Source organism: Xenopus laevis, chromosome 3S (assembly GCF_017654675.1).
Source record: "Xenopus laevis strain J_2021 chromosome 3S, Xenopus_laevis_v10.1, whole genome shotgun sequence".
Classification (NCBI taxonomy): domain Eukaryota; kingdom Metazoa; phylum Chordata; class Amphibia; order Anura; family Pipidae; genus Xenopus; species Xenopus laevis.
The window spans coordinates 123,402,415-123,427,774 of record NC_054376.1 but is presented as its reverse complement, the minus strand read 5'-3'; the positions used below and the strand labels follow the sequence as shown (position 1 = coordinate 123,427,774).

Here is a 25,360-nt window from a genome sequence, read left to right as displayed (position 1 = left end):
CCCCATCCCATGCCCACAAGGAGAGGGAGTTCCCCTCCTCCCAATGGGCCATGGAGGGAACAGTTGAACTGGGCCTGGGGCTAAAGGGGTCTGTGCTGCATTTAATATTTAAAGGGATACTGTCATGGGAAAACATGTTTTTTTCAAAATGCATCAGTAAATAGTGCTGCTCCAGCAAAATTCTGCGCTGAAATCCATTTCTCAAAAGAGCAGACAGATTTTGTTATATTCAATTTTGAAATCTGACATGGGGCTAGACATATTGTCAATCTCCCAGCTGCCTCCAGTATCCCTTTAAGTTTCCTTTTCATACACCAATTTGCTACATTAGTTGATACATTTCTTATCTTTGGCCTTGTTGAGCTGAATCCCTGAGTGTCATTAAAGACAGCTGTTATAAATGATAAATGGGAAAAAAAAAGTGTCAAATATATTTTTGCTAAATTTAGCAAATTGGAACAGTTCAGAATCTGCGCCTGGATTTTTGAGCTGCCAGGCTGAAACATGAAATATTAAACGGTAAAAAATAAAAAAATAAATGTATACGGAGAGCATTTGAAAAAAAAAAAATCTTTATTTCTTGTAAACAATCTTAAAACAACTGAAATGCACAAAGTGTGTAACGTATGGTATCCCAAAACCCAAAACAAAGCCCAAGGTCCAGGTCTCAGCTCACGTTTCTGCCTCTAACAACCACCTTTCTCTTCGGGAGGAGACTTTGCTACTCGGATTTGGCCGAATCCTTCTGCCCGGCTGAACCAAATCATAATTTGCATATGCAAATTAGGGACGGGGAGGGAAATCGTGTGACTTTTTGTCACTAAACGAAACATGTTTTCCCCTTCCCACCTCTAATTTGCTTATGCAAATTAGGATTCAGATTTGGTTCCGTAATCGGGCGAATCTTTCCCAAAGGATCCAAAATAGTGGATTTGGTGCATCCCTAATAAATACCCTCTGATTTACTAATACCTGTGCTGGACTAACTGTAGTATGGGCAATCAGAAAATATTGCAAGAGATCTGTAATGTTTACAGGAGGAACGGGATACAGAGAATGTAGTTGTGGAACAGTCTAGGACAGTACCAAGCTGACAGGATCAGGAACAAAGAGCGTAATCAGGATAAACAGGCTGGATCAGTACCAGTCAGTCGGTGCAGTACCGGATCCAGGCCCGGATTTGCGGCAAGTAGGGATGTAGCGAACCGCCGATAATGTGTTCGCGAACGCCGTTCGCGAACACCGGCAAAAAATGCGAACAGTTCGCGAACAGTTCGCAAACTTCGAACATCCGAAAATCGTTTGATTTTAGCGATCGCATGGTCGAATGGTCGAACGATTTTGACGCGAACGCCTATTGGCGAACGTCGCGCGACGTTCGCGAACTTGCGGCGGACGCGAACAGCCGATGTTCGCGCGAACAAGTTCGCCGCCGAACAGTCCGCGACATCCCTAGCGGCAAGGCACATGACTTGGGGCAGCTGGAAAATTGACAATATGTCTAGCCCCATGTCAGATTTCAAAATTGAATATGAAAAAAAATCTGTTTGCTCTTTTGAGAAATGGATTTCAGTGCAGCATTCTGCTGGAGCAGCACTATCAACTGATGTGTCTTGAAAAAAAGAAAAAAAAAACACGTTTTCTGATGACAGTATCCCTTTAATGGCTTACACTAACAGCCCTAGAACAAATGGAGCTGACAGATCATAGATTCCTGCAAACGCCTCTTACATGCTTCTTCTTAAGATGAACACTTTCCTTACAGACTGCAGCAATGTGTAAAAGTGAAATCTTCAGCTGGAAAATGGCAGGTATGACAGTGAGTGGCTGTCAGAGTGCTGTGCTGGTTGCAGGCGTGTGATATGATCTACGCAGCCAAACATCCTTGATTCGGTGTATGGAAATGTTACTACATCTACTCTGCTCTCTGGCAGTACATGAAGGTGGAACAATGACATCTTGGTGGCCATGGTGTAACGAATGACAAAACACAATGCACACGAGTATGAAGGCTGCAGGGACTGGACTGCAGCAGATTCGCTTCTGTGCTACTTTCCTGCCAGTGCAAAGCCCGCGGATTTCTTTTGTAGCCTCCAAAGCCCTCGCTGTCCCACTGATATCTTGCCCCATAACCTTTTCTCTCTCTGGGATAAGAGCTGGAGGAAATGGATGGAAGTGAGCAAGTCAAATGAAAGCCTTAAGAGAATATCCCCCAGATAGACAGGAGTGTGCCTGAGATATCAGGGGCTGTTTTGGGACAATCGCTGCAACCAGTATGCAGAAAATCGCTGTCAGAGACAGAGACGTTTCCCAGGCAGGCGACTGTACAATCACTGGGAAACGCTTGGAAGTCGATTTTATTAATAACTTTGCTTATTGAGACGCTGGAAGCACAGAATGAAAGCTCCCTAAAAGCCCGACACGGACAAGAAAATAATGGGCGTGGCTACGCTTTGTCCAATTAGAACTCAATTTTACAATAAAACTCAGCCAATCAACAGACAGAACACCTTGTATATAAGGAGAAGTGGAAAGTCCAAGCTCCGTGTTTATCTTTTGTAAAAGAACGACAGAGAATCTGCAATGGCTGAAGCCGCCGAATCCGCGCCCGCTCCTCCCCCGGCTGAGCCCGCGGCCAAGAAAAAGAAACAGCAGCCCAAGAAAGCAGCAGCAGCAGCGGGGGCCGCTAAATCCAAGAAGCCCTCGTCTGGACCCAGTGTGTCCGAGCAGATCGTCACAGCCGTGTCCGCTTCCAAGGAGCGCAGCGGGGTGTCTCTGGCAGCGCTCAAGAAGACTCTGGCTGCGGGAGGCTACGATGTGGACAAGAACAACAGCCGCCTCAAGCTGGCTCTCAAGGCTCTGGTCACCAAGGAGACCCTGCTCCAAGTCAAAGGCAGCGGAGCCTCCGGTTCCTTCAAGCTCAACAAGAAGCAGCTGCAGAGCAAGGACAAGGCCGCCGCCAAGAAGAAGGCGCCGCTAGCAGCGGCCAAAGCCAAGAAACCAGCGGCAGCAGCCAAGAAGACAGCCAAGTCCCCGAAGAAGCCCAAGAAGGTCTCGGCAGCCGCCAAGAGCCCAAAGAAGCTCAAGAAACCCGCAAAGGCCGCCAAGAGTCCCGCTAAAAAGCCCAAAGCCGCCAAGCCCAAGAAGGCCACCAAGAGCCCCGCTAAAAAGACCGCCGTCAAGCCCAAAGTTGCTGCCAAAAGCCCCGCAAAGGCCAAAGCAGCCAGACCCAAAGTGGCCAAAGCCAAGAAAGCCGCCCCCAAGAAGAAATGAGCAGCTCGCTCGCTCGCTCGCTCACTAGTGGCCCATTCAACCAAAGGCTCTTTTAAGAGCCACCACATCCCCCTGAAAGAGCTTACAACTTCCCGCGTCTCCTGCTTCTACCACAAGTCTCCCTACATACCGTAATATTTTCTCACTAACACCACTACAAGTTCCCACATGTAGTCGTTTAGTGGTGCCGGCTGCCGCGAGTACCAACTCGGCTTAAACATTCTATTCGGAGGGAGGAGGGCGGAGAGAGTTAATGGACGTTGCCGGGAAGCTTTGGGGGGGGGGGGGAGCGCGCTGAATTGCGGGAAACCTTGTTGCGAGTTGTATCTGCGCTGCGAGTAACGCGGCGAAAATGTCCCAGTGTAACAATGTGGCAAAGCGCTACTTTTATCCGCTCATTACTGGAAATCTTTAGAGAAGTAACAAACGGCCAGAGGAACACCGAGCTCAGCTGAGAGGATCGTTGGGTTGCCGCCTATTAGTGGGGCGGTGGGGAAAGGAGTAAAGGAGAAGTGGAGCGATTTTGCTGCAAAGGATGTACCAGATAAATAGATAAATACATGAAACCTGCACAAAGTCTATCCCAGCGGAGGCGATTGAGTAGGATCGAATTTCATGGCGGAATGCTGGGGACAAAGCTGTATTTTACTGTACTGTAGCCAGTTAACGCAATCCTTTTGGCGGGCAATCGTGTTCAGTTCAAAATCACACGCCAGCCAATGGCAAGCCGCCAAGTGATTCCTTTGAAACGCTAGGGAATAAGGGGTGGAGTCAGTCCTTGCAGTTCCCTATCAGGTCAAGTAAATCTGTAGAGCAACGGGGATGAGAGCGAGGAAGAGGTTAAAACCCTCGCTTCTGTATTCTGATCAAAACGGCCCTTTTCTATTTCTTGAAAAGGCTGTACCCCTATATGATCTCTTGTATTTCGTACATATCTATAAACCTAAGTCTCGTCTCTAAAGCATTAAAAAGGGTTCGTCACCTTCCAAACTATTTCCAGTTTAGTTGTTTTCAGATGCTTCACTAGAAATGAAGACTTTTTGCAAGCCAATATTAGAAAAACATCACAAATAGAACGGAAGTGTAAAGTTTACATTTTTTACATTCTAAAGTAGCTATGAAAGGAGGGGGTCGCTGACTCTAATTTAGACTCCTTACTAAATTGATACATTTCTTCTGTTTGTCCCTGCAGCGCAGAATCCCTGAGTTTCCTTGATTACAGGCAGCAGTCAGAATTGATACAATAGTTGCTAATTCACCAGCGATGTTGCTGAAATTTGCATCAACCAATTGTTATACCCAAATGTTGCAAAGTTGTAACAGTTCAGAATCTGCGCCTGAATAACTGAGCTGCCAGACTGAAAGGCCAGGGACATTCACGTTTTTAAACTTCAACTTTAGAAAAACAATAAAAAATAGAAGGTAATTGAAGAAAGTCTTTATTTCTGGTGAGCAATGTGAAAACAACTAGATTGGAAAAGGTGTTTGGAAGGTGAACAACCATTGTGTTACATGGAGCACAACTAGAGAGCAGGTAGAGACCACCCGCTTATACTCCACTTCATATCTGACGCCAAAGGAAATCCACCGGAGCCCTCCAGAAAGCGGATTAATGGCAAAACTGATCCAACTAGAACTCCGGGCCTAGGACTAGGCAGTGATAAGGGTTAACCTAAGGGAGGAACTGATGTGTGTGTGTGTGTGTGTGTGTGTGTGTGTGTGTGTGTGTGTGTGTGTGTGTGTTACAAAGAAATATGTACGTGAAAAACATACACAGGGCAGAGGAATGGAGCAAGCAGGTTGAAGAAGGGCTCCTTTGACTTCTAGCGTAGTTTCCAAAACGTCATCAGCCAGCAGCAGGGGTGGCTTTGAAATGGTTTCCTTGGAACTACTCTGTGGCCATGTCATGGTTTAAAAGGCTACCAATGGATTTAGCCAATTCTGTACGGGTTTATAAAGGAGCTTCTTCATTTTGGGCGGGCTCAGTGGAATCAGCAGCGTGTTCTCTTTGCCCCAAGAAGCTGAATGGGCCGCGCTGGTAAGGATCACAAGTGCAGGCTTGGAGTTGTCGGTGCCTCATCTGTTGTGTTCTAATGCGTGGACTGAAACAACGGTGAGCTAAAGCCATCAAGTGAAAACCGTCAGAAGCGTTGTGGTCTTTTGTTCTATATGAAAAGAGCCAAATCCTGTTTTTAGGCAAATACTGCACGGAGTAAGGAAGGCTTCAGACGTTAAACTATAACGCCGTGGCGCTAAAGCCTCTTCACAGAAGGGTGTTTGTAAATCTTCTAGATAGAAGTTGAATGTAAATACTAAGCGACTCTGGATGAAAGTGGAAGTAGGTGCAGCCCTTGTACAGAGGAGGTGGGTGGCTCTGAAAAGAGCCTTTGGGTTTGTGGGGCAGGGAATGGGGAGAGAGAGATTACTTGGCGCTGGTGTACTTGGTGACGGCCTTGGTGCCCTCGGACACGGCGTGCTTGGCCAGCTCCCCAGGCAAGAGCAGGCGGACCGCGGTCTGGATCTCCCGGGAGGTGATGGTGGAGCGCTTGTTGTAGTGAGCCAGGCGGGAGGCTTCCCCTGCGATGCGCTCGAAGACATCGTTAACAAAGGAGTTCATGATGCTCATGGCCTTGGAAGAGATGCCGGTATCGGGGTGCACCTGCTTGAGCACTTTGTACACGTAGATGGCGTAGCTCTCTTTCCTGCTCTTCCTACGCTTCTTGCCATCCTTCTTCTGGGTTTTAGTGACGGCTTTTTTGGAGCCCTTCTTTGGGGCTGGAGCGGATTTGGCGGGTTCAGGCATGTTCAGCAACTAGACAGGATGAGTCTATAAAGCAAACGATGAAGTGCTGCTCCGGCTGCAGCTGCTTTTATACCCTGCCCATGTAAAGCAGGCTGCGCCGTGACACTGATTCCCATTGGCTGGCTCTGTGGCATGACGTCAAAGCGCAGCTTTTCTCCAGACGATTGGTGGTAAGTAAAGCTTGTGTTTCGTTGGCTGCGAGGAAGCCTAACCAATCGGCAGAGAGAAGGACTCTCGCGGCTGACTATAAAAAGCAAAGTGCGCGCTACACTGTATCGTTGAATCATTTTGTCTAACGAAGTCGTTTGAAGCATGTCAGGAAGAGGCAAACAAGGCGGAAAGACCCGGGCCAAGGCCAAGACTCGCTCATCTCGGGCCGGCCTTCAGTTCCCAGTCGGCCGTGTTCACCGGCTCTTGAGAAAAGGCAATTATGCCGAGCGGGTGGGAGCCGGAGCTCCAGTCTACCTGGCCGCGGTGCTCGAGTATCTGACCGCCGAGATCCTCGAGTTGGCCGGCAACGCTGCCCGGGATAACAAGAAGACTCGCATCATCCCCAGGCACCTGCAGCTCGCCGTGCGCAACGACGAGGAGCTCAACAAACTGCTCGGAGGGGTCACCATCGCCCAGGGCGGTGTCCTGCCCAACATCCAGTCTGTGCTGCTCCCCAAGAAAACCGAGAGCGCCAAATCTGCCAAGAGCAAGTGAGCTCTCCCCTCCAAAAATACTACTGCCCTGACCACTCACCCAAAGGCTCTTTTCAGAGCCACCCACTTCATCTAAACAGCGCTGTATAGCCCCGTGTGTGTGTGTGTGTGTGTGTGTGTGTGTGTGTCTAAATAGTGAGAATAAATTGTGACACATAAGAGGGTTTCCCTTGTACACTTTTTCCTCACTTGATTGCCAGGGAAATGATGTGGTGGGAGAAGGGCAGCTATTTTGCAGAGCATTAGTCCCCTAATACGAGATTTTTGTGATGAGAGAAGAGTGGGACTAGGGACTCCAAGTCCAATCTTCTCAGTGTGAGCAATGAACGCGTGTGTGTGTGTATGCGCAGGGGGAAAAAAAGAAATCCAATAGAACGGTCTGAAAGGGTGTGATTAGTACTCTCGGGACGGGCTGCGAAGTGAAGCCCGATCATCATTGTCGTACAAGTCCATTCAACTACAACAACGTTTTGCCTGAGCTGCGCGAAGTGGCTTGTGCCCGATGGAAGCAGCACAAAAGCCAGGCTGTCGGGTGACCCGGCGCTGCTAGAGCTTGGCTTCTTTTCGAGGATTAGCTATATAAAGTGATAGGAACCCCCCTCCACCTCGATTAAGGGAACAAGGATTTCACTGGCTGCCGCCTGGTAATTGTGTGTTGATATTTGTACATGGGGGAAGATGTGTGAAGCCCTAATAACAGTGGAGCACAGCTGATTGTCAGACAGTGTTGGTGGCTCTGAAAAGAGCCTTTTGTGTGAGTGAGCGATGGAGACGGGGAGGAGTGATCTAAGCCCTCTCTCCTCGGATCCTGCGGGCCAGCTGGATGTCCTTGGGCATGATGGTGACTCTCTTGGCGTGGATGGCGCACAGGTTGGTGTCCTCGAAGAGCCCCACCAGATAAGCCTCGCTGGCCTCCTGCAGAGCCATGACGGCTGAGCTCTGGAAGCGGAGATCGGTCTTGAAGTCCTGGGCGATCTCCCGGACTAGACGCTGGAAAGGCAGTTTGCGGATGAGCAGCTCGGTGGATTTCTGGTAACGGCGGATTTCCCGGAGAGCCACGGTGCCTGGGCGATAGCGATGGGGTTTCTTGACTCCGCCGGTGGCCGGGGCGCTCTTGCGGGCTGCCTTGGTGGCCAACTGCTTGCGGGGAGCCTTCCCGCCGGTGGATTTGCGGGCGGTCTGCTTGGTACGAGCCATGTCAACAGAAAGCTTTTCACTAACTCCAATACCAGCCTCACGGCCGATTTCTCCCTTTTATTAGAAGCGCCTTAATACCATTGGCTCTTTTTTTAACCACACCCCTCCTTCTTCATCTTTGATTGGTTCTTAGCCGTTTCAAACTGCCCGCTAAAAGTTACAGATTTTAAGCGAGGTACTTTTTCCTCATACAAAACCTTTTTTTTTTTTCTTTTTTCTTTCTCTGCATACTCATTTCCTGAAGTCGACTTGAAATTCCGAATTCCGACCGGGTTTCCTCGTTATTTACTTTCCGGAATAGAAACGGGCGCTGTATGGGGGCTGGGAGGTGTTACTGATTTCACACGGTGGCAGCGCTGAGCTGCAAATGCGAACGCTCAGATCTTTCAATCGCTTCACAATACAAAGAAATGGCCAGTTAGCAGATGAGTTCCAGCCCCAGCCACACCTAGTAGAATACTTGGGGACGAACATGTTGGGCAGGGGAAGCCCAAGTGCTCGTATAGGCTGAAGCTGCTGATCAACGACAAGTTACACACAGACGAATGTGACATAGTGACTGTCACTTGGGCACCAGTTAAATGGACTATATAGTAAAAGACTCAATCGCCATATTAGTGCCCCCCTTCCCCCTTCCCCCCCATAACACACTTTGTGCGCTTTACAGAGCGAATGTCCCAGTGTAACAATGTCGAGTGGTATCATATTTACAAATTAGCACGATAGATTTGGCGGGCACTTTACAATGATGGGAAGGTTTGACGCTGAAAAGCACGTTTTAGGAATGACTACTGGAGGTTGACGTTTATCCAATCACGAGTTAACACATCGAACTCGTAGAAGCCGATGGGAAAGGGGCGGGGTGTGCTTGCTGTTCCCTATCAGGTCAGCCCAGTGTGTATATGATTTAGGGTCTGAGCGCCTGGACTCACACATTCGATAAGGACTTTAGTGAGTGAAATCATGTCTGGAAGAGGCAAGGGCGGAAAGGGTCTGGGCAAAGGAGGCGCCAAGCGCCACAGGAAGGTGCTGCGGGATAACATCCAGGGCATCACCAAGCCCGCCATCCGCCGCCTGGCACGCAGAGGGGGAGTCAAGCGCATCTCCGGCCTCATCTACGAGGAGACTCGCGGGGTGCTCAAAGTTTTCCTGGAGAACGTTATCCGGGACGCCGTCACCTACACCGAGCACGCCAAGAGGAAGACAGTTACCGCTATGGATGTGGTGTATGCTCTGAAGCGCCAGGGACGCACTCTGTACGGATTCGGAGGTTAAAGGCTCGCTAAGGTTTTTTATATTTTTCCCCTCATCACAATAACGGCCCTTTTAAGGGCCACCCACCTATTCCTTCAAAAGGCTGCATCCGTCTATTTAGATCTATTGTTTGAAGTTGTATACCGTAATATCGCAATCTTTCTTATTAACCGCTTGTACAAGAGTCGGTGCCGCCCGCATGTCTTACACAGTGGCTGCTATAGGACCGAGTGGATGGGGAAATAAGGCTGCTTTGCTCATAATGAGGTAGGAGAGGCCAATCGAGCCTCCTTACAATCAAATGCTATAGCTGATGTTCTAGCGGCGGTTTTGTAGCAGCTCAGGAGCCAGAGAAACAGTGGACTGACACGTGATCGCTACAATACAGGCGGCGGCGGCGGCTAAATACCTGCTCTTTGTGCTGGTGTAGAATCGCAAGAACGTTACAATGCATGGATGATTTTACCAGTGCGATTTCTACTCGCTGACAATAAAATATACACGGTGTAGCCATAGGCATTCGCGGTGTCATTTTGGCGGCCTGGGAGATAAAAAGCGGCTTCTCGCAACTCAAAGGACAAAGGGACTGGTGTTTCTCTTCCTGCTCCGCCCTCACACGGTAAGGACGGGAACTGCAGCCAGACGCTCCCCACTAGCAGACAAGTCTCCTGGATACTACACTGCAATAACTTACTGTTGCACAGTTCAGCAACTATTCATTGTCATTCCATCCATCAACTATGAAGAGGCATAGCACATAGCAGCTGTAAAATGAGCACCTCCTATGAAATAATGCAAAGAACTAGAAGTTCTGTGCCAGCAATACCTTATAAACTCTAATCTTTATACACCACAAGGTGTAGAGCTCTATCAGACATTCATGAGGCCTATATGGGATTATACTAATCTCTTGACCACTTCTAATATACTATCCTGTTATGACCCTGTGGTGTTTATACAACTGGCCTGTAGTGATGGGCGAATCTGTGGCGTTTCGATTCGCCGAATAATTCGCAAATTTCCAGCGAAATTCACGAAATGGCAAAAAATTCACGAAACGAGACGCGTCGCCCGATTTCGACGCGCGTCAAATTTTATCAGTGTTTTGGCGCGCAAAGTTATTTTTGACGCGCAGTGCAATTTGATAAAACCCATCTTCCATGGGTATTTTGTTTGTATATAGTGATGGGCGAATTTATTCGGCAGGCGCGAATTCGCAACGAATTTGCGCGTTTCGCGAAAATTCGCGTCAAAAACGCGAATTTTTCGGCGAAGCGAAACGGCGCAAATTCGCCCATCACTATTTGTATAACCTTTTTTCACCTTTGGGGCTACGAATAAAAAAATTCTCCTTAGTTTCAAGCTTTGTAGTCTGTGATGATAAATGAACATGGTATCTTTTGCTTTGTGTCTGAATGTGCTGAATTAGATTGGACTCCATGGGAAGACGAATACACATGCGTGTTTCACTTAGTATACTGCTACACACATGCCCTGCATTGTTAGAGGACTCCTATCTTGAAAAAAATGGCTCCCATTTTGCAAGTTTCTTAAACTTTTAACATTTGTGGATTTTTTTACATTACCTCTGGTCAACTGGTAATGGTATCTACTACTATTCTATAGTTTAACCAAAAAGTACCATCTGTACTTCATATATCTAATAGTAGATTACTAACACAAGTACAACTAATAAATCTGAACAGATAGTATCTGGATGCTTTGTATCTCAGATAAAAATGAATAAACCATATGTTTATGTGAATGAACCTTATATTTACATCATGTTATTGTAATGATTCTGAAATACTATGTAATATAATGTTAATGACTCCGATTAAGAATAGTCATCGTTGTGTTATTAGAATCCAAACAATTTCAAGTACCATCTGAGTATTAGTTTAGTTAAACGAAAAATGAACTCCAAATATAGAGATATAAAAAACTTTTTAAATAAAGAAAATAGCACAACGGTGCTAGGCCAACTGATGTATATAATAAAATATAAAATTACAGAGGAGGAGGAGGAGCAATGACCCTCTGCAGGGACTCCACTATGTCCCTGACCTCCACCAGGTCCTGCCTGATGGCATTCACCTGGTGGACCAGGGTGACCAGGACCTCAGTGTGGTCGTAAAAGGCATTCCCAGTTTGAGTGCCTACACTGAGCCCCTGGTTAGGTGGTGGTGGTGCCCGGTCCGGTGGTGGCGCTGCCCGGTCAGATGGTGGCGCTGCATCATCATCATCAGGATCATCCTGGATCCACTCAGCTGGCAATGAATGAATTTCAGTTTGAGAAACACAGCAATTGCATTTGTACAGTATAAATTATACAGGATAAAGTGTCATGTTGTAACTACCGGAAAATTAACTTTATTGTAGTTAACAAGGGAAACTTATTTATTCCGTTTAAATAAATGTACCTTTATGTGAAGTAAAATTCTTATTAAGAATAATTCTTATTAGCCTTGCCACAGGCCTAAACAAACACACATTTGCTCCAAAATACCAAAATAAATCTATTATAATCTCCATTTGACAGCTCATTTCCTTGTTATCTAACTTGTCAGTCAAAGTCAACTGTTCCAATCCTAATTACACTATTCACTTAAATACATTTTTGCTGTAAAATAGCAAATCATTTTAAGATGTTTTCTTTTTAAATAACTCTACCTTCAACCTCCATCTGCAGTTCTTCTACTAATGCGCTGTGGTGCCTCAGCCTCTCCATAATGCTGCGGTGGAGTGCCTGGATGCCTCTTACACCAGGAGCGATATTGTCGTATCCCTCCCGGTGCAGGTCCCTGATAAAGTATCGCAGCTGCTCCTCACTCATAATACCAGGTCCTGCCATTTTTTAACTGCACTCCTATAACTGTAAGCAAGGGCGGGGCTATTTATATTTGTGACGCCCATTTTGCACGCAAACCAAGTCTGCTATGACGCGCGCTAAATTTAGACGCAAATGCGCTGAAATTGATGAATTGACTACTGTAACACTCAAATACATTGATTTTTTAAATACAATTTGATATTAAGTCACACTATATTTGCTAATTAGGCACTATTAGAAGTAACATTATTCCCCTAGCAACCATGCATTGATTTAAATAAGAGACTGGAATATAGGAGAGGCCTAAATAGAAAAAAGTAGCAATGACTAACAATACATTTGTAGCCTGACATAGTATTTGCTTTTTAGATGGGGTCAGTGACACACATTTAAAAGCTGCAAAGAGTCAGAAGAAAAAGGCAAATAATTAAAAAACTAACTAAAAAAAGTTGCTTAGAATTTGCCATACTAAGGGGCAAATTCACTAAACCGCGAAGCGCCGAACGCTAGCGTTAATTCGCTAGCGTTTGGCATTTTCGCTACTGCACAAATTCACTAACGAACGCTGGCGTAGTTTCGCTAGTGTTACTTCGCAACCTTACGCCAGGCGAATCTTCGCTAGCGACGAAACTACGCAAATTCACTAACTTGCGCAGTGTACTGAACGCTACCTTTTACGCTAGACTTCCTTCGCCACCTCAGACCTGGCGAAGCGCAATAGAGTAGATAGGGATTGTTTAAAAAAAAGTCAATTTTTTTTCTAAGTCCCAAAAAAATGCTGACGTGTTTTCTACATGATGGGTGATAGGCGATAGGCTGAAAAAGATTGAAAATTTTTTGGGGCTCCCCTTCCTCCCCCCTACATTTCCTGACTCATGGCAACTTACCTAGACAGTGGGCACATGTGTAGGGCAAAATAAAATTTTTATTTGCTGATTTGAAGGTTTTCTAGGCATTTGTAGTGCAGATACGTGTTCCTCCATTGAAATTTATATTTCGCGCCGTATGCAAATTAGCCTTCTCTAGCGTAACTTCGCTTTATATAGTGAATCAACGCTAGCACAACTTCGCAACCTTACGCTACCCCTGTGCGCAACTTTGGATTTTAGTGAATTTGCGGAGCCCTGGCGAAACTACGCCTGGCGAAGTGCGGCGAAGTACGGCGAAGTTGCGCCTGGCGCAACTTCACATCTTAGTGAATTTGCCCCTAAAAGTTACCTTAAAGGTGAACCACCCCTTTAAGGGCTTTGCACTGGATCTATGAATACGTTGTGTAAAGTGTTTGGAAACAAAGGATGGCGTTTGTTCTCTTTGAAGGTTATGGACAGCAAACTGGGACAAGACTGCTTGTGAAGTTGAAAGTTGCAAAATAGCAGATGCAGCTGAAAGTGGGATGTAAGATGGACATCATCTAGGAATGAAATTCCTCTTTCCATCCAGCAAACTGTGTTGTCTCGTTTATTTAACTCAAGGACAAAAGCATTCATAGAGGACAAATTCCATCTGAATTATTGCTTACAGCATGAATTTACAGTAAGTAGAGTTTATGGCTATGTTTGCGTCACCCAGGGTTGCCAGGTTGGTTGGTTTCCAGTCAAATTTACTGGGCTGATGTTTGGGGCCTGTTTGGGCCTCTGTGTAATTTGAATGCCAGGGCCTATTTTGACTCCCAGACCAGACATGGCTTTGGAACTACCATTAAAACATTTCCCTTATTTTTAAGCTTTGTACACAGTGATAAATGTATATATGCCATGTTTTGCTTTGGAGTCAATGGGAAGAGCAATTCGCACCTATGTTTCACTCAGTTACTGCTACACACACATGCCCTCCCTGTATACATTTTTTAGAGCACTCCTATCATTTCAAAAGAAAGAACAGGACTTTTGGCTGCAGTCGTTTCAGGGGTAATAATAGTGTGAATACATTTGCCAACCAAGCAGCAAGCATTTGAATCAACTGTATTAGAGCCAGAAGAATTAAATGAGGCAGGCCTCAAGCAGAAGACATTAGCCGACTAAGCAACAAAATTATAAGCAACATATTTAGAAGCCATGTTAGGCCTCAACCAGAAGAAATTAGCCAACAATGCGGCAGTATTTGAAAAAACATTTTTAGAAGCCATGTTAAGTCTCAACCAGAAGAAATTAGCCAACTAAGTGGCATTAGTAGCAACAGCAGCAGCAACAGTCCTGTTGTAATCAACTCTGTATTAGAGCCAGAAGAATTAAATGAGGCAGGCCTCAACCAGAAGACTTTTGCCAAATAATGAGGCATTAGTAGCAACAGCAGCAGCAACAGTCATGTTGTAATCAACTCTGTATTAGAGACAGAAGAATTAAATGAGGCAGGCCTCAACCAGAAGACGTTTGCCAAATAATGAGGCATTAGTAGCAACAGTCCTGTTGTAATCAACTCTGTATTAGAGCCAGAAGAATTAAATGAGGCAGGCCTCAACCAGAAGACTTTTGCCAAATAATGAGGCATTAGTAGCAACAGCAGCAGCAACAGTCATGTTGTAATCAACTCTGTATTAGAGACAGAAGAATTAAATGAGGCAGGCCTCAACCAGAAGACGTTTGCCAAATAATGAGGCATTAGTAGCAACAGTCCTGTTGTAATCAACTCTGTATTAGAGCCAGAAGAATTAAATGAGGCAGGCCTCAACCAGAAGACGTTTGCCAAATAATGAGGCATTAGTAGCAACAGTCCTGTTGTAATCAACTCTGTATTAGAGCCAGAAGAATTAAATGAGGCAGGCCTCAACCAGAAGACTTTTGCCAAATAATGAGGCATTAGTAGCAACAGCAGCAGCAACAGTCATGTTGTAATCAACTCTGTATTAGAGCCAGAAGAATTAAATGAGGCAGGCCTCAACCAGAAGACCTTTGCCAAATAATGAGGCATTAGTAGCAACAGTCGTGTTGTAATCAACTGTATTAGAGCCAGAAGAATTAAATGAGGCAGGCCTGAAACAGAAGACATTAGCTGACTAAGCGGCAAAATTAGAAGTAACATATTTAGAAGCCATGTTGGGCCTTAACCAGAAGAAATTAGCCAACAATGCGGCAGTATTCCAAGAAACATTTTAGAAGCCATGTTAGGCCTCAACCAGAAGAAATTAGCCAACTAAGCAGCAAAAATAGAAGCAACATATTTAGAGGCCATGTTAGGCCTCAACTACTAAAAAACATTTGCCGACAATGCAGCAGTAGTTTCTACGATAGCAGTAGGATCTTTGATAGGCCCCCAGAAGAAAATTTGCCGACAATGCAGCAGTAGTGTCAGCGACAGCAGTAGGAGCCTTGATAGGCCCCCACCAGAAAAAAAATTGCTGACAATGCAGCACAGCAGCAGTACTACTAGGGCTAGTAGCAGGCAGCAGCAGCAAGGGCAGCAGGTGCAGACAGATGGGGAAAGGGCAACACTACTGAGGGGGAGAGTATGGGCAACAATGGAGAGAGGAGGCTAAATCTGTGAAGAGGAGGAGAGGGGGCTAGTCTCTGCTGTATATGCTCTCACTACCTTGCCCTACCATTCCATCATGGTCCACTAACACATAGGCATACTCCAATCTGCAGGCAGCATTGACTGGTCAGCTCACTGATTACTATAGGTTACTAGATCTGTTGCCCACCTTTAAATATTGATGCCAGTTTATAGCTGATCAGGCATGACCACCATCTTTTTCTGTTATTCATAGGTATATCACACAGCAAGGAAACAAACTGGATATGGGCAAATCTCGTGTCCCCACCACTGTGACCAACGCAGTGTCCTGGAGGTCTGAAGGGATCAAACATAAAAAGAATGAAGTCTTCATAGATGTGATTGAGTCTGTCAATATTCTAGTAAGTGTATGACCATTACTCCTGTGATGCAATTTGTTCTCTGAGCTCTGGCTCAACCCACACTCACTATGTCCGTCTTTGTGATCCAGGTGAATAGCAACGGCAGCGTTCTACGGAGTGAGATTGTGGGCAGTGTGAAGCTGAAGGTCTTTCTCACCGGGATGCCAGAGTTACGGCTGGGGCTTAATGACAGAGTCCTCTTTGAATTAAGTGGACGTGAGTTTTGGGGGGACTAAGATAACTCTACTGGTGGATTATATAAGGCTTGTCCTCCACAGCTCTTCTACCTGCCAAATCCCTTCACTGACTTCATATCAATTTGAAATTATTCCAAAATACTCTCAAAACTGTCCCCTTCCAACCTTATCTTCTACCCCCTCTGCCATTAACTCTAATGCTAGCTAATTGGGGCCCCTTTGGAGGCACAAAGGGCTGTGGGGGCCATGAATTGGTAGAGAAGTATTTCAAGTAAATAGTAAGTTCTCCTCTACATTAAAGGTGAAACTATTATTGGCTATATAAGTACTATAAATTGCAGAATTCATATTTACAGGTCTTTCTTCAGACATATTTTGAGGATGAATTGAAGCTTAATTCCTGATTTTAATTGCAGTTTCTTTACTAGCTGCTCTGCTGTGTTCAGCCATAAAGGGATACTGTCATGGGAAAAAACATTTTTTTCAAAATGAATCAGTTAATAGGGCTGCTCCAGCAGAATTCTGCACTGAAATCCATTTCTCAAAAGAGCAAACAGATTTTTTTATATTCAATTTTGAAATCTGACATGGGGCTAGACATTTTTACAGAAGCCTAGGTTTTTTGGAAAATCTAAAACTGGAACCTTTCCATGTATGAGCTGCAATTGTTGCTCATCAATCATGAAAGGCAATGTTGTTAACCATCCCACTAGAGGCTATGAGATAAAAATCAAAACTTATGCCACCTGTAATACGACCCATGTAGTGTACCTACTAAAATGTCCCTGTGGCATGGGTTATGTAGGGCAAACAAAAAGGGAAATTAAAATTCGTATTCAAGAGCATAGAGGGAATATTAGGAACTTCAAGATAAACACACAAACAGATACATCTGTATCTAGACACTTTGTAGAGCATAAACACAATCCTATGCAATTGAAATGGTGTGTCCTAGATGAAGCTGTGCTAGATTAGAGAGGTGGGAACAGATTAAATAAACTTCTGCAACTTGAAGGCAGATGGATTAGAAAGTTAAACACTCTTATTCCGGATGGAATGAATGATAGTTGGAGCCTAAAACCGTATCTTTAACCTTGACTCGGTGTCTTCATTATTACAGGTTCTGATATTAGAAAATTCTAGCAACTTAGTCGCAATAAGGGTAAGACGATTTAATTACATATTGGCATTAGGCCATATAACTACTATAAAGTAAGGAATATTACCATACAAGTTGTCAAAATGAATACTATGAAAGTTACTTTAGTTTCTGCTTTACGAATGTTTTTTGAATGTTTCGTGAAACCTAGGTAGGCACTGTGATGTGCAGTACCCAGGCGCTATATCAGTGAATTTTATTTTATTTATAGGTGGAAACTGGCGATATGGCAATGGACTGAATATGCCATGGATTAAGGTCAAAAAAATTTTTTTTGTATAATACTGGACTATGTTTTGAGTCACAATTTTTTGATATACATCTTAACCTGCAAATGTCTGAAATATTATACGTACACTTTCACTAATGCACTTTCATATTTTAAAATCTTTTTATGTGTAAGATCGACATTTTTATTCCACATACTGTTGTATTTATACTATTAACACTGTTAATTGGCACTTGATCATGAAACATGGAGGTGATGAACTCTAACCCTGCAATTAAGGGGTGGGATTTCAATAGGATATGTTTTAAAAGGTCACTTTGTTTCCATTTTTGTTACACTTGATAAAGGGCGTTTGAGGCCGAAACATGTTGTGTGTTTTGTAGCTGCTAATAAACTACATAGTTGCAGATCTTCTGCCCTGGATTGCTCTCCTCACTTTTCTATTTATATGTATGTCGAAGACTTGCGGTAAAGTCTATGAGGAAAGAAGCACCACTGCATAAAATACTGGGCTGTGCGCTGAAGTAATCTTGTTGAGTGATGGGGCTAGACATTTTGTCAATTTCCCAGCTGCCCCTGGTCATGTGACTTGTGCCTGCACTTCAGGAGAGAAATGCTTTCTGGCAGGCTGCTGTTTTTCCTTCTCAATGTAACTGAATGTGTCTCAGTGGGACATGGGTTTTTACTATTGAGTGTTGTTCTTAGATCTACCAGGCAGCTGTTATCTTGTGTTAGGGAGCTGCTATCTGGTTACCTTCCCATTGTTCTTTTGTTTGGCTGCTGGGGGGAAAAGGGAGGGGGTGATATCACTCTAACTTGCAGTACAGCAGTAAAGAGTGATTGAAGTTTATCAGAGCACAAGTCACATGACTTGGGGCAGCTGGGAAATTGACAATATGTCTAGCCCCATGTCACATTTCAAAATTGAATATAAAAAAATCTGTTCGCTCTTTTGAGAAATGGATTTCAGTGCAGAATTCTGCTGGAGCAGCTCTATTAACTGATTCATTTTGGAAAAAAAAATTTTTTCCCATGACAGTATAAGTCTTTGTCTAAACAAAGCCCCGCCCACCCAGTCACATGGATTTGTCTTTCCTTTAAACACAGGTAAGAAGAATAAAACAATGGAGCTTGAAGATGTGAAGTTTCACCAGTGCGTCCGCCTGTCCCGCTTTGAGAACGACCGCACTATTTCTTTTATCCCTCCGGATGGGGATTTTGAGCTCATGTCTTACAGGCTGAACACACAGGTATTGCATTCTTCCATTCTGTATAATTCTGTATTCTCATTCTGTGATTTGTGCAGAATAGCTTATCATTATACCACTATGTTACAAAAAAAAAAAAATATATATATATATATATATATAATCTACAGACCAGCCAATTCCCTATGGGCCAGACTGTAAATTATATCCTTATAAACGGCGCGTTCTGGCGTCAGAACGTGCCGTTTATATTCTTAAAGAGACAGCACTTGCAGCTGCTGCTCTGTCCTCTAGCGTTGCTTCACATCAATTTAGCTTTGAAATACCACATAATCATTTTCTTACTTCCCACACACGAAACACACTCCGCCTGTTCCAGTCCCTCCCACCTATTGACTTGTCTTTTGCTCGCGTCTCACATCTCGTGCAGCTGCCTCCCTAGTGTCGCTCCCATCACAGGATTCCTCTCCGCTCGCTCCCCCTCCCATCCACCATCTCAAATCTCGCTCCCTCCTCTCATTCACCAGCTCAAATCTCACTCCCCCATCCCATCCACCAGCGCAAGTTTCACACCCCCCTCCTTCCCTTGCCTCCGCTTGTCCACCTCTGATGCTGCTAAATGACGTTACATAGAGCAGGCTCCTGCAAAAGAAACTGAAGAACGCAAAAGTAATAAAGGTACTAAAAGGGCTGCAGGGGAAAAAATCAACAAGGAGGGACAACAGTAAAAAAAAGTATTGCATTTGTAAAAAGCAAAGACAGGAATTAAAAAGTAAACTCAGAAACTGTAGATTATAATCAATAATGTACCCCCTACTTAAAATTTATAAAGATATTATTAGCACCTCGGAGTTATGTGACCTGTATAAAAGCACTCGGCCTGCGGCCTCGTGCTTTTATATGGTCACATAACTCCTCGGTGACTGATAATATCTTTATAAATTACAGTAGGGGGTACATTATTCACTATATAATCTGCCTCTTTATTTGTTCGCTGGTTTTACTGGAGATCTATATCACACCAAAGGATTATTATATATAAATCTGTTTTTCGTTGTGTTGGTGAATTTGAGATGTACAAATTGAAAACGTGTTCAATAAAATATATATCTTTTCATCTTTCCCTGTTTCCCTGTAGCCTCCTTTCTGTGGCCACATTGCACCTTACAGTGTGTGTCACAGGGGGGGGGGCAGCTATAAATATATAGTGGGAAAAATTTCATTTTCAACACTAGGTGGCACTGCGTACATATTAAATAAATATTTACAGCACTTGCTTTAAACCAGGGGTCCCCAACCTTTTTGACTCGTGAGCCAAATTTAAATCTAAAAAAGAGTTGGAGAGCAACACAAGCATGAAAAAGTCCATGGGGATGTCAAATAAGGGCTGTTACTGGCTGTTTGGTAGCCCCTATGTGGATTGGCAGCCTACAGGAGGTTCTGTTTGGCAGAACACCTAGTTTTTATACAACCAAAACGTGCCTCCAAGCCAGGAATTCAAAAATAAGCACGTGCTTTGAGGTCACTGAGAGCAACATCCAAGGGGTTGGGGAGCAACATGTTGCTCACGAGCTACTGGTTGGGGACCACTGCTTTAAACTGTCATCCCATATTTCTGGTGGCAGATTAAGAGCACATTTGGACCTTGGGCTGTTCTGAAGGGCCAGAACTAACCCTAGAAGCCACTTTGCCAATACTACTGATAACTGATTATTTACTGTATGGTGACCAGCAAACAGGCTTCTTCAATGTCATCTGGCCTGGCGAGGGGGTGTAGCCTATGAGCACTGGGGACTTTTTTTGCAGCCAGACAGACTCATACTTACTAATTCTGGGTGTAAACATTCAGCAGAAGGCCCCAGCTACCATTAAGCCACCTACATTATAATCTGCAAAAGCAGAGCTACAATCACAGGCTTCTTCAGGCAGCAGTATAGTAAACAAGCCATTCAGATGTGATATGTACAAATAATCTGTATTAGTGTCCCTAGGCGGCATAGTCCTAACTCCCCCGGAAGTGCTGGGGAGCTGTGGGTCCCCAATGCTCCTTAGAATGCAGCTGGGCAGCATGCCGCCCCGGAAATCTTGTGTCTTAGGTCCAGGCTTTCGTGGCCTTGCCAAAAATTCTCATTAGGAACCAATTAAGCTGCCTGTGTGTTTTTGGAGTGTAGTCCTTGACATGGGGAGAACATATACAAGTTCTGTACATGTAAACTGGCTGGAATCAAACCTAGAACCCTGGGACTTGTCTATGGCACAAAGATGAAGGGGCACATGCACATACCTCTACTCCCTGGCTGCTCTTAGTTCTTAGCTCCCGAAGATGATGAGTTTGCACTGCTAGCTCACCTGTACAGTACTTCTGCCTCCACCTGTCTGCTGCTGGTCACTGCCGGAGAGGGTGCTCTGCATTCATGTGCAGGGTAATGAATGCGCTCTGCCTTGGGAGCAGCAGTGACTTCGCCTAGCCCTGCACCATGATCTTGACTACATACACCTAGGCTGGTTGGGATGCTGGAAATGTGCTGGATAGCATGGCCTAATGAATAGGCTAGAAAGCTAGGAATGTAGGTGAATACTGACTTACCTAAAACTGTTGGTGTCTGCATCCAAGCAAGAGGAATTCATACCCATCTGGCCACCGATTGGTTAGATCAATGCTATTTAGCCATCCACTAATGTGGACTAATTTTATAATATTGAGCATGGTCCAGAGATGCCAACCCAGATTTGGGTGCATCTTGGCCATTCATGTCCGGGCCCAGCCTCCTGCTTCACTGCTTTGGACAGATATCAAAGGACATAATGTGACCATTCTACACGTTTTAGTGGAGTAGGTAAGTAAGGTTTTGGGTGCAAATAAATGACATTGGGTGGCGGACCTGTCACTGTGAGTGACCAAGTGATGGGAATTAAATGAAGGTGAAAAATACAGGTGAGTTGACATATCTGCTGGATGGTTATTCTGAAACCAGTGCATTATTCAGCTCACATCACAGAACTTGGCTTTCATTATTCTGTCTGCTCTAAAACTGCAACCCAGTTGGCATTGGATTAGAGACCAAGTTTACCTAATGCAGGTAAAATAAGTATTGAAACGTCAACATTTAAATATATTTCTAATGGGACTATTGACATGAAACTTACACCAGATATCAGTAACGACTCAAGTACTCCACACACACAAAGAACTCACAACAAACAAGTCAATACATTAAATCATGTGTAGTAAAGTGGAATGACACCAGGAATAAGTATTGAAATGTATTTAATACTTTTAAAACCTTTGTTGGGTAATGACAGCTTCAAGACTCCTCCTGTAAGGAGAAAATGCATTGCTCAGGTGTGATTTTGGCCCATTCTTCCACACAAACTGTCTTTAAATCTTGAAGGTTCCTGGGACCTCTTCTATGAACTTGGATCCTCAGTTCTTTCCATAGATTTTCAATTGGATTCAAGTTGGTTGATTGACTGAGCCATTCTAGAAGCTTTAATTTCTTTCACTGAAACCAATTGAGAGTTTCCTTGGCTGTGTGTCTGGGATTATTGGCTTGCTGAAAAGTCCAACCTTGTTTCATCTTCAGCATCCTGGTAGATGGCAGCAGATTCTTATCAAGAATGTCCCGGTACATTTCTCCATTCATCCTTCCTTCAATTATATGAAGTCTGCCAGACCATAAACTGAAAAACAGCCCCACATCATGATCTTCCCACCTCCAAACATCACTGTTGGTATGGTGTTTTTGGGGGTGATGTGCAGTGCCATTTCTTCTCCAAACATGCTGTGTGCAATGACATCCAAAGAGCGCAATTTTGGTCTCATCTGACCAGACTATATTCTCCCAGAATTCCATTGGCTTGTTCATATGTTGTGCACCAAAAAGTTTCAGCATGCTTTTTCTTCAGCAGTGTAGTCTTGCCTGGTGAACTTGCATCGAGGCCATGTCGGTTGAGTGCATTACTTATTGTTTTCTTTGAAACAACTGTACCTGCTAATTCAATGCCTTTCTGAAGCTCTCCATGAGTGATCCTTGGCTCTTGAACAACTCCTCTGTCTGCAATTAGAGGAGAACCTGGTCGTGGATGGTTTAGGGTGAAATGATGTTCTTCTATGGATTGTGGCCCAACGGTGCTCACTGGAACATTCTGAAGCTTAGAAAAACATCTGTAACCAATACCATCAGTATGTCTTGCAAAGGGACGGACTGTAATGTAAAAAAGGGAACAGAGCCGCTGGTTGTGATGTAAAAGGGGCAGAGAAAAGCAGAAGATGGAGAAAAGGTATGTTTCCAGTGGAAAGCCAAGGGTTTTGTTTAGGGTATTACAAAATTGTAATGCTGGCCCTGGCCTTGGCAGGTGTTTTACCGGCTAGGCCGGTAAAATATCGGCTGGGTGGCAACCCTACGTAGTTTGTTACCATCAATTTCATGTCAATTAGAAATATATTTACTGAGAAAAACTGACGTTTCAATACTTTCCCTGCTGTATAAGATACTAAGTCCCTAAACACGTCTTGGGCTCTCCATAGTTACACCCATTTTACTAACATGGGTGACAAAAGATTGAGTTCTAGAAATATTCCCTCTTTTTATCAAGGCTTCTTGGTATTTTTCCATCCCTGGTGGCTGTCCTGAGCTGCACGTAGGAAGCTGCTGGTGGCTGGCGCTACCCTGGGAAGTTACTATTCTGAGAATATAAATATTCCCCTTTTGCTTGTCAGCGTGCCTTCATGTAATCCGTGCAAAGCTGGAGACGTCACTAGTAATTTGCCATTGGTGGTTTCAGAACTCAAGCAACCTTCCAACTAAATAATTTTAAACCTCAACTTCACTGTTTAATTGTGAATCTTTTCTTGCCAAATCTGTCTCTCTTCTTGGATGTCCACATTAGCTTTCAGAAATGGGGGTGTACACACCACCCCTGCTTCCAGGGTCAGAGTGGGCCAATGGGACACCGGGAAAAAACTCGGTGGGTCCCGGCCCTTATAGGCCCCCTGCCGGCCCAGACCGGTTCCTTGATCCACTGGCCCCAAAAAAACAATATGTGGTGCTGTGCACGCCAGCATTCGCACATGTGCACCGCGATTCGCTCATGGACACTGAACGCCGGTATTCGCGCATGTGTACGGGGCCTTGAAAGTTTGGAACCCGGTGGGCCCCAGTGCTTCTGTCCGACCCTGCCTGCTTCCAAATTGTATGTATGGCAATCATGTTCAGAATGCACAGTAAGACATGTATAATAAGGGTGGCACTTTATTTTCTCCAAGTTGAACTAGGGACTGATCCAAATGTCATCCGGAGTCAGAAATATATAGAGACTTCAAAAGGGTTTTTTTTTTTTTTGCCTTCCTCTGGATCAACTAGGTTATATAGAGACACAAAATGTTAAACTTGATGGATGTGTGTCTTTTTTTCAACCTTTCTGTGTTACTATGTAAGGATGCAAAGGTCCAACAGCAGTGTCCTTGTTGTCGGTGTATGATGGGATGGTATAAGGCCCGGACTGGCAATCTGTGGGTTCTGGCAAATGCCAGAGGGGCTGCCATAGAAAATCACTATTTAGTGGGCTGGTGAGGAGCTGATTGGGCCTCTCTGTGCTTGAAATGCATTTTGACTCCCAGTTCAGACCTGTCACGGTATGATTGCTGTGCCAGCAACAGATATGAAACGGAGAGACGTCTAAGGTCGGGGCTCATCTGCTGTGACTTCAGTAGAATTTAAAAAATCAGGCGTGGCCGAAGGAGAGAGTGTGATGGCATCTACAGTCGTCTATCATTTTGTGTGTGGTGACTCTTTGACCCCACGGCACAAAAACAACAAGTGACGTGACTCATGCAGCAAATATATAAACAGATGAACCAACGGAGGGGGGAAAAAAGGGGTAATCCCAGTGGTACAAAGGCAGTCAGCCCTGTTTGGGAGACGGCGACTATTTCAGCAGCGTCGACGTATGCTTTAGATTAAGGACCACTAATACCACAGGCCGGGGGCAAAACAGATTTTAAACAACTACCAGCCTCCCTGACACCATGTTCAGACTGGGTAATAGGCGCTGAATTTTCAAGTACACAGCAGTTGAGTCCTGCATTGGGTCAGGTAGCCATGGAATACCCGGGTTTTGGGCAGAAAGTCACCTGACGACCTCGGTAACCCACTTGTCTGAGGTACTTGCTTGAGGTACTCTGGGATTCACATAGACACTTCCAAGGCTTCCAAAGTGGCAGCCCCAGTGGGGCCCAACACCTCAGAAGAAACTGTCGCTCAGACGTAAATATACAGGAGGCTGAGCAGCAGCTACAGGGCAGCAACTTGGACAACACTACCATAAAGCACTACTGCCGCCATCTTGTCCTGTCACCTCTGCTACTGGGCTCAGGGCACCTGCGCTTTGTTTTCTAGAACTGGCAAACAGTATGTGCGCTTTATTCGTAAGATAAATGCTGTGTGTGTATGAAGCAGCGCCAACATTTAAACACAAATCGCCTGCCAGAGGTGAATCTAAGGTTACTACAAAGGCTGACACCAGAATAACCCCATCATCTCACACAGAGACAGTGAACTGATGGGAGACCCGCCCCTTGTTTTTAAAACAGTTCCAAGACCCGCCCATTTTCTATTAGTTGAGTTTATCCAATAAGCAGCTCCAATTTCAG

The 25,360-nt window shown here is 44.8% G+C and overlaps 5 protein-coding genes across 5 annotated transcripts; 4 read left to right on the top strand and 1 right to left on the bottom strand.

The window, feature by feature from the left end:
* Positions 1–1,613: 1,613 nt before the first annotated feature.
* On the top strand, positions 1,614–3,338 carry LOC121402254 (histone H1A-like). Its single transcript, XM_041588858.1, has one exon. It carries the CDS (start codon positions 2,584–2,586, stop codon positions 3,271–3,273), a length of 690 nt encoding a protein of 229 aa, XP_041444792.1. The 5' UTR covers positions 1,614–2,583; the 3' UTR covers positions 3,274–3,338.
* A 1,023-nt stretch (positions 3,339–4,361) lies between these two features.
* Positions 4,362–6,099, bottom strand: h2bc11.S (H2B clustered histone 11 S homeolog). Its single transcript, NM_001093284.1, is given in 2 exon segments — positions 4,362–4,999; positions 5,374–6,099. A coding segment is annotated over 1 exon segment (381 nt). The 5' UTR covers positions 6,077–6,099; the 3' UTR covers positions 4,362–4,999; positions 5,374–5,695.
* A 234-nt stretch (positions 6,100–6,333) lies between these two features.
* Positions 6,334–6,844, top strand: LOC121402258 (histone H2A type 1). The gene has a single exon (XM_041588862.1). The coding sequence runs from the start codon at positions 6,389–6,391 to the stop codon at positions 6,779–6,781; it is 393 nt and encodes a 130-aa protein (XP_041444796.1). The 5' UTR covers positions 6,334–6,388; the 3' UTR covers positions 6,782–6,844.
* Positions 6,845–8,890: 2,046 nt separating this feature from the next.
* Positions 8,891–9,315, top strand: LOC121402266 (histone H4). Its single transcript, XM_041588870.1, has one exon. It carries the CDS (start codon positions 8,941–8,943, stop codon positions 9,250–9,252), a length of 312 nt encoding a protein of 103 aa, XP_041444804.1. The 5' UTR covers positions 8,891–8,940; the 3' UTR covers positions 9,253–9,315.
* A 5,812-nt stretch (positions 9,316–15,127) lies between these two features.
* Positions 15,128–16,291, top strand: LOC108712507 (AP-1 complex subunit mu-2-like). The gene is made up of 3 exons (XM_018254705.2): positions 15,128–15,135; positions 15,768–15,915; positions 16,005–16,291. Exons 1-3 carry the CDS (start codon positions 15,128–15,130, stop codon positions 16,149–16,151), a joined length of 303 nt encoding a protein of 100 aa, XP_018110194.2. The 3' UTR covers positions 16,152–16,291.
* The last annotated feature ends 9,069 nt before the right edge of the window (positions 16,292–25,360 follow it).

Bases quoted from the DNA above. Each gene is read 5' to 3' on its own strand.
- LOC121402254 (XM_041588858.1), top strand. From the start codon at position 2,584: ATGGCTGAAGCCGCCGAATCCGCGCCCGCTCCTCCCCCGGCTGAGCCC.
- LOC121402258 (XM_041588862.1), top strand. From the start codon at position 6,389: ATGTCAGGAAGAGGCAAACAAGGCGGAAAGACCCGGGCCAAGGCCAAG.
- LOC121402266 (XM_041588870.1), top strand. From the start codon at position 8,941: ATGTCTGGAAGAGGCAAGGGCGGAAAGGGTCTGGGCAAAGGAGGCGCC.
- LOC108712507 (XM_018254705.2), top strand. The intron at 15,916-16,004 runs GTAAGTGTATGA...TTTGTGATCCAG, and splicing joins TTGAGTCTGTCAATATTCTA to GTGAATAGCAACGGCAGCGT.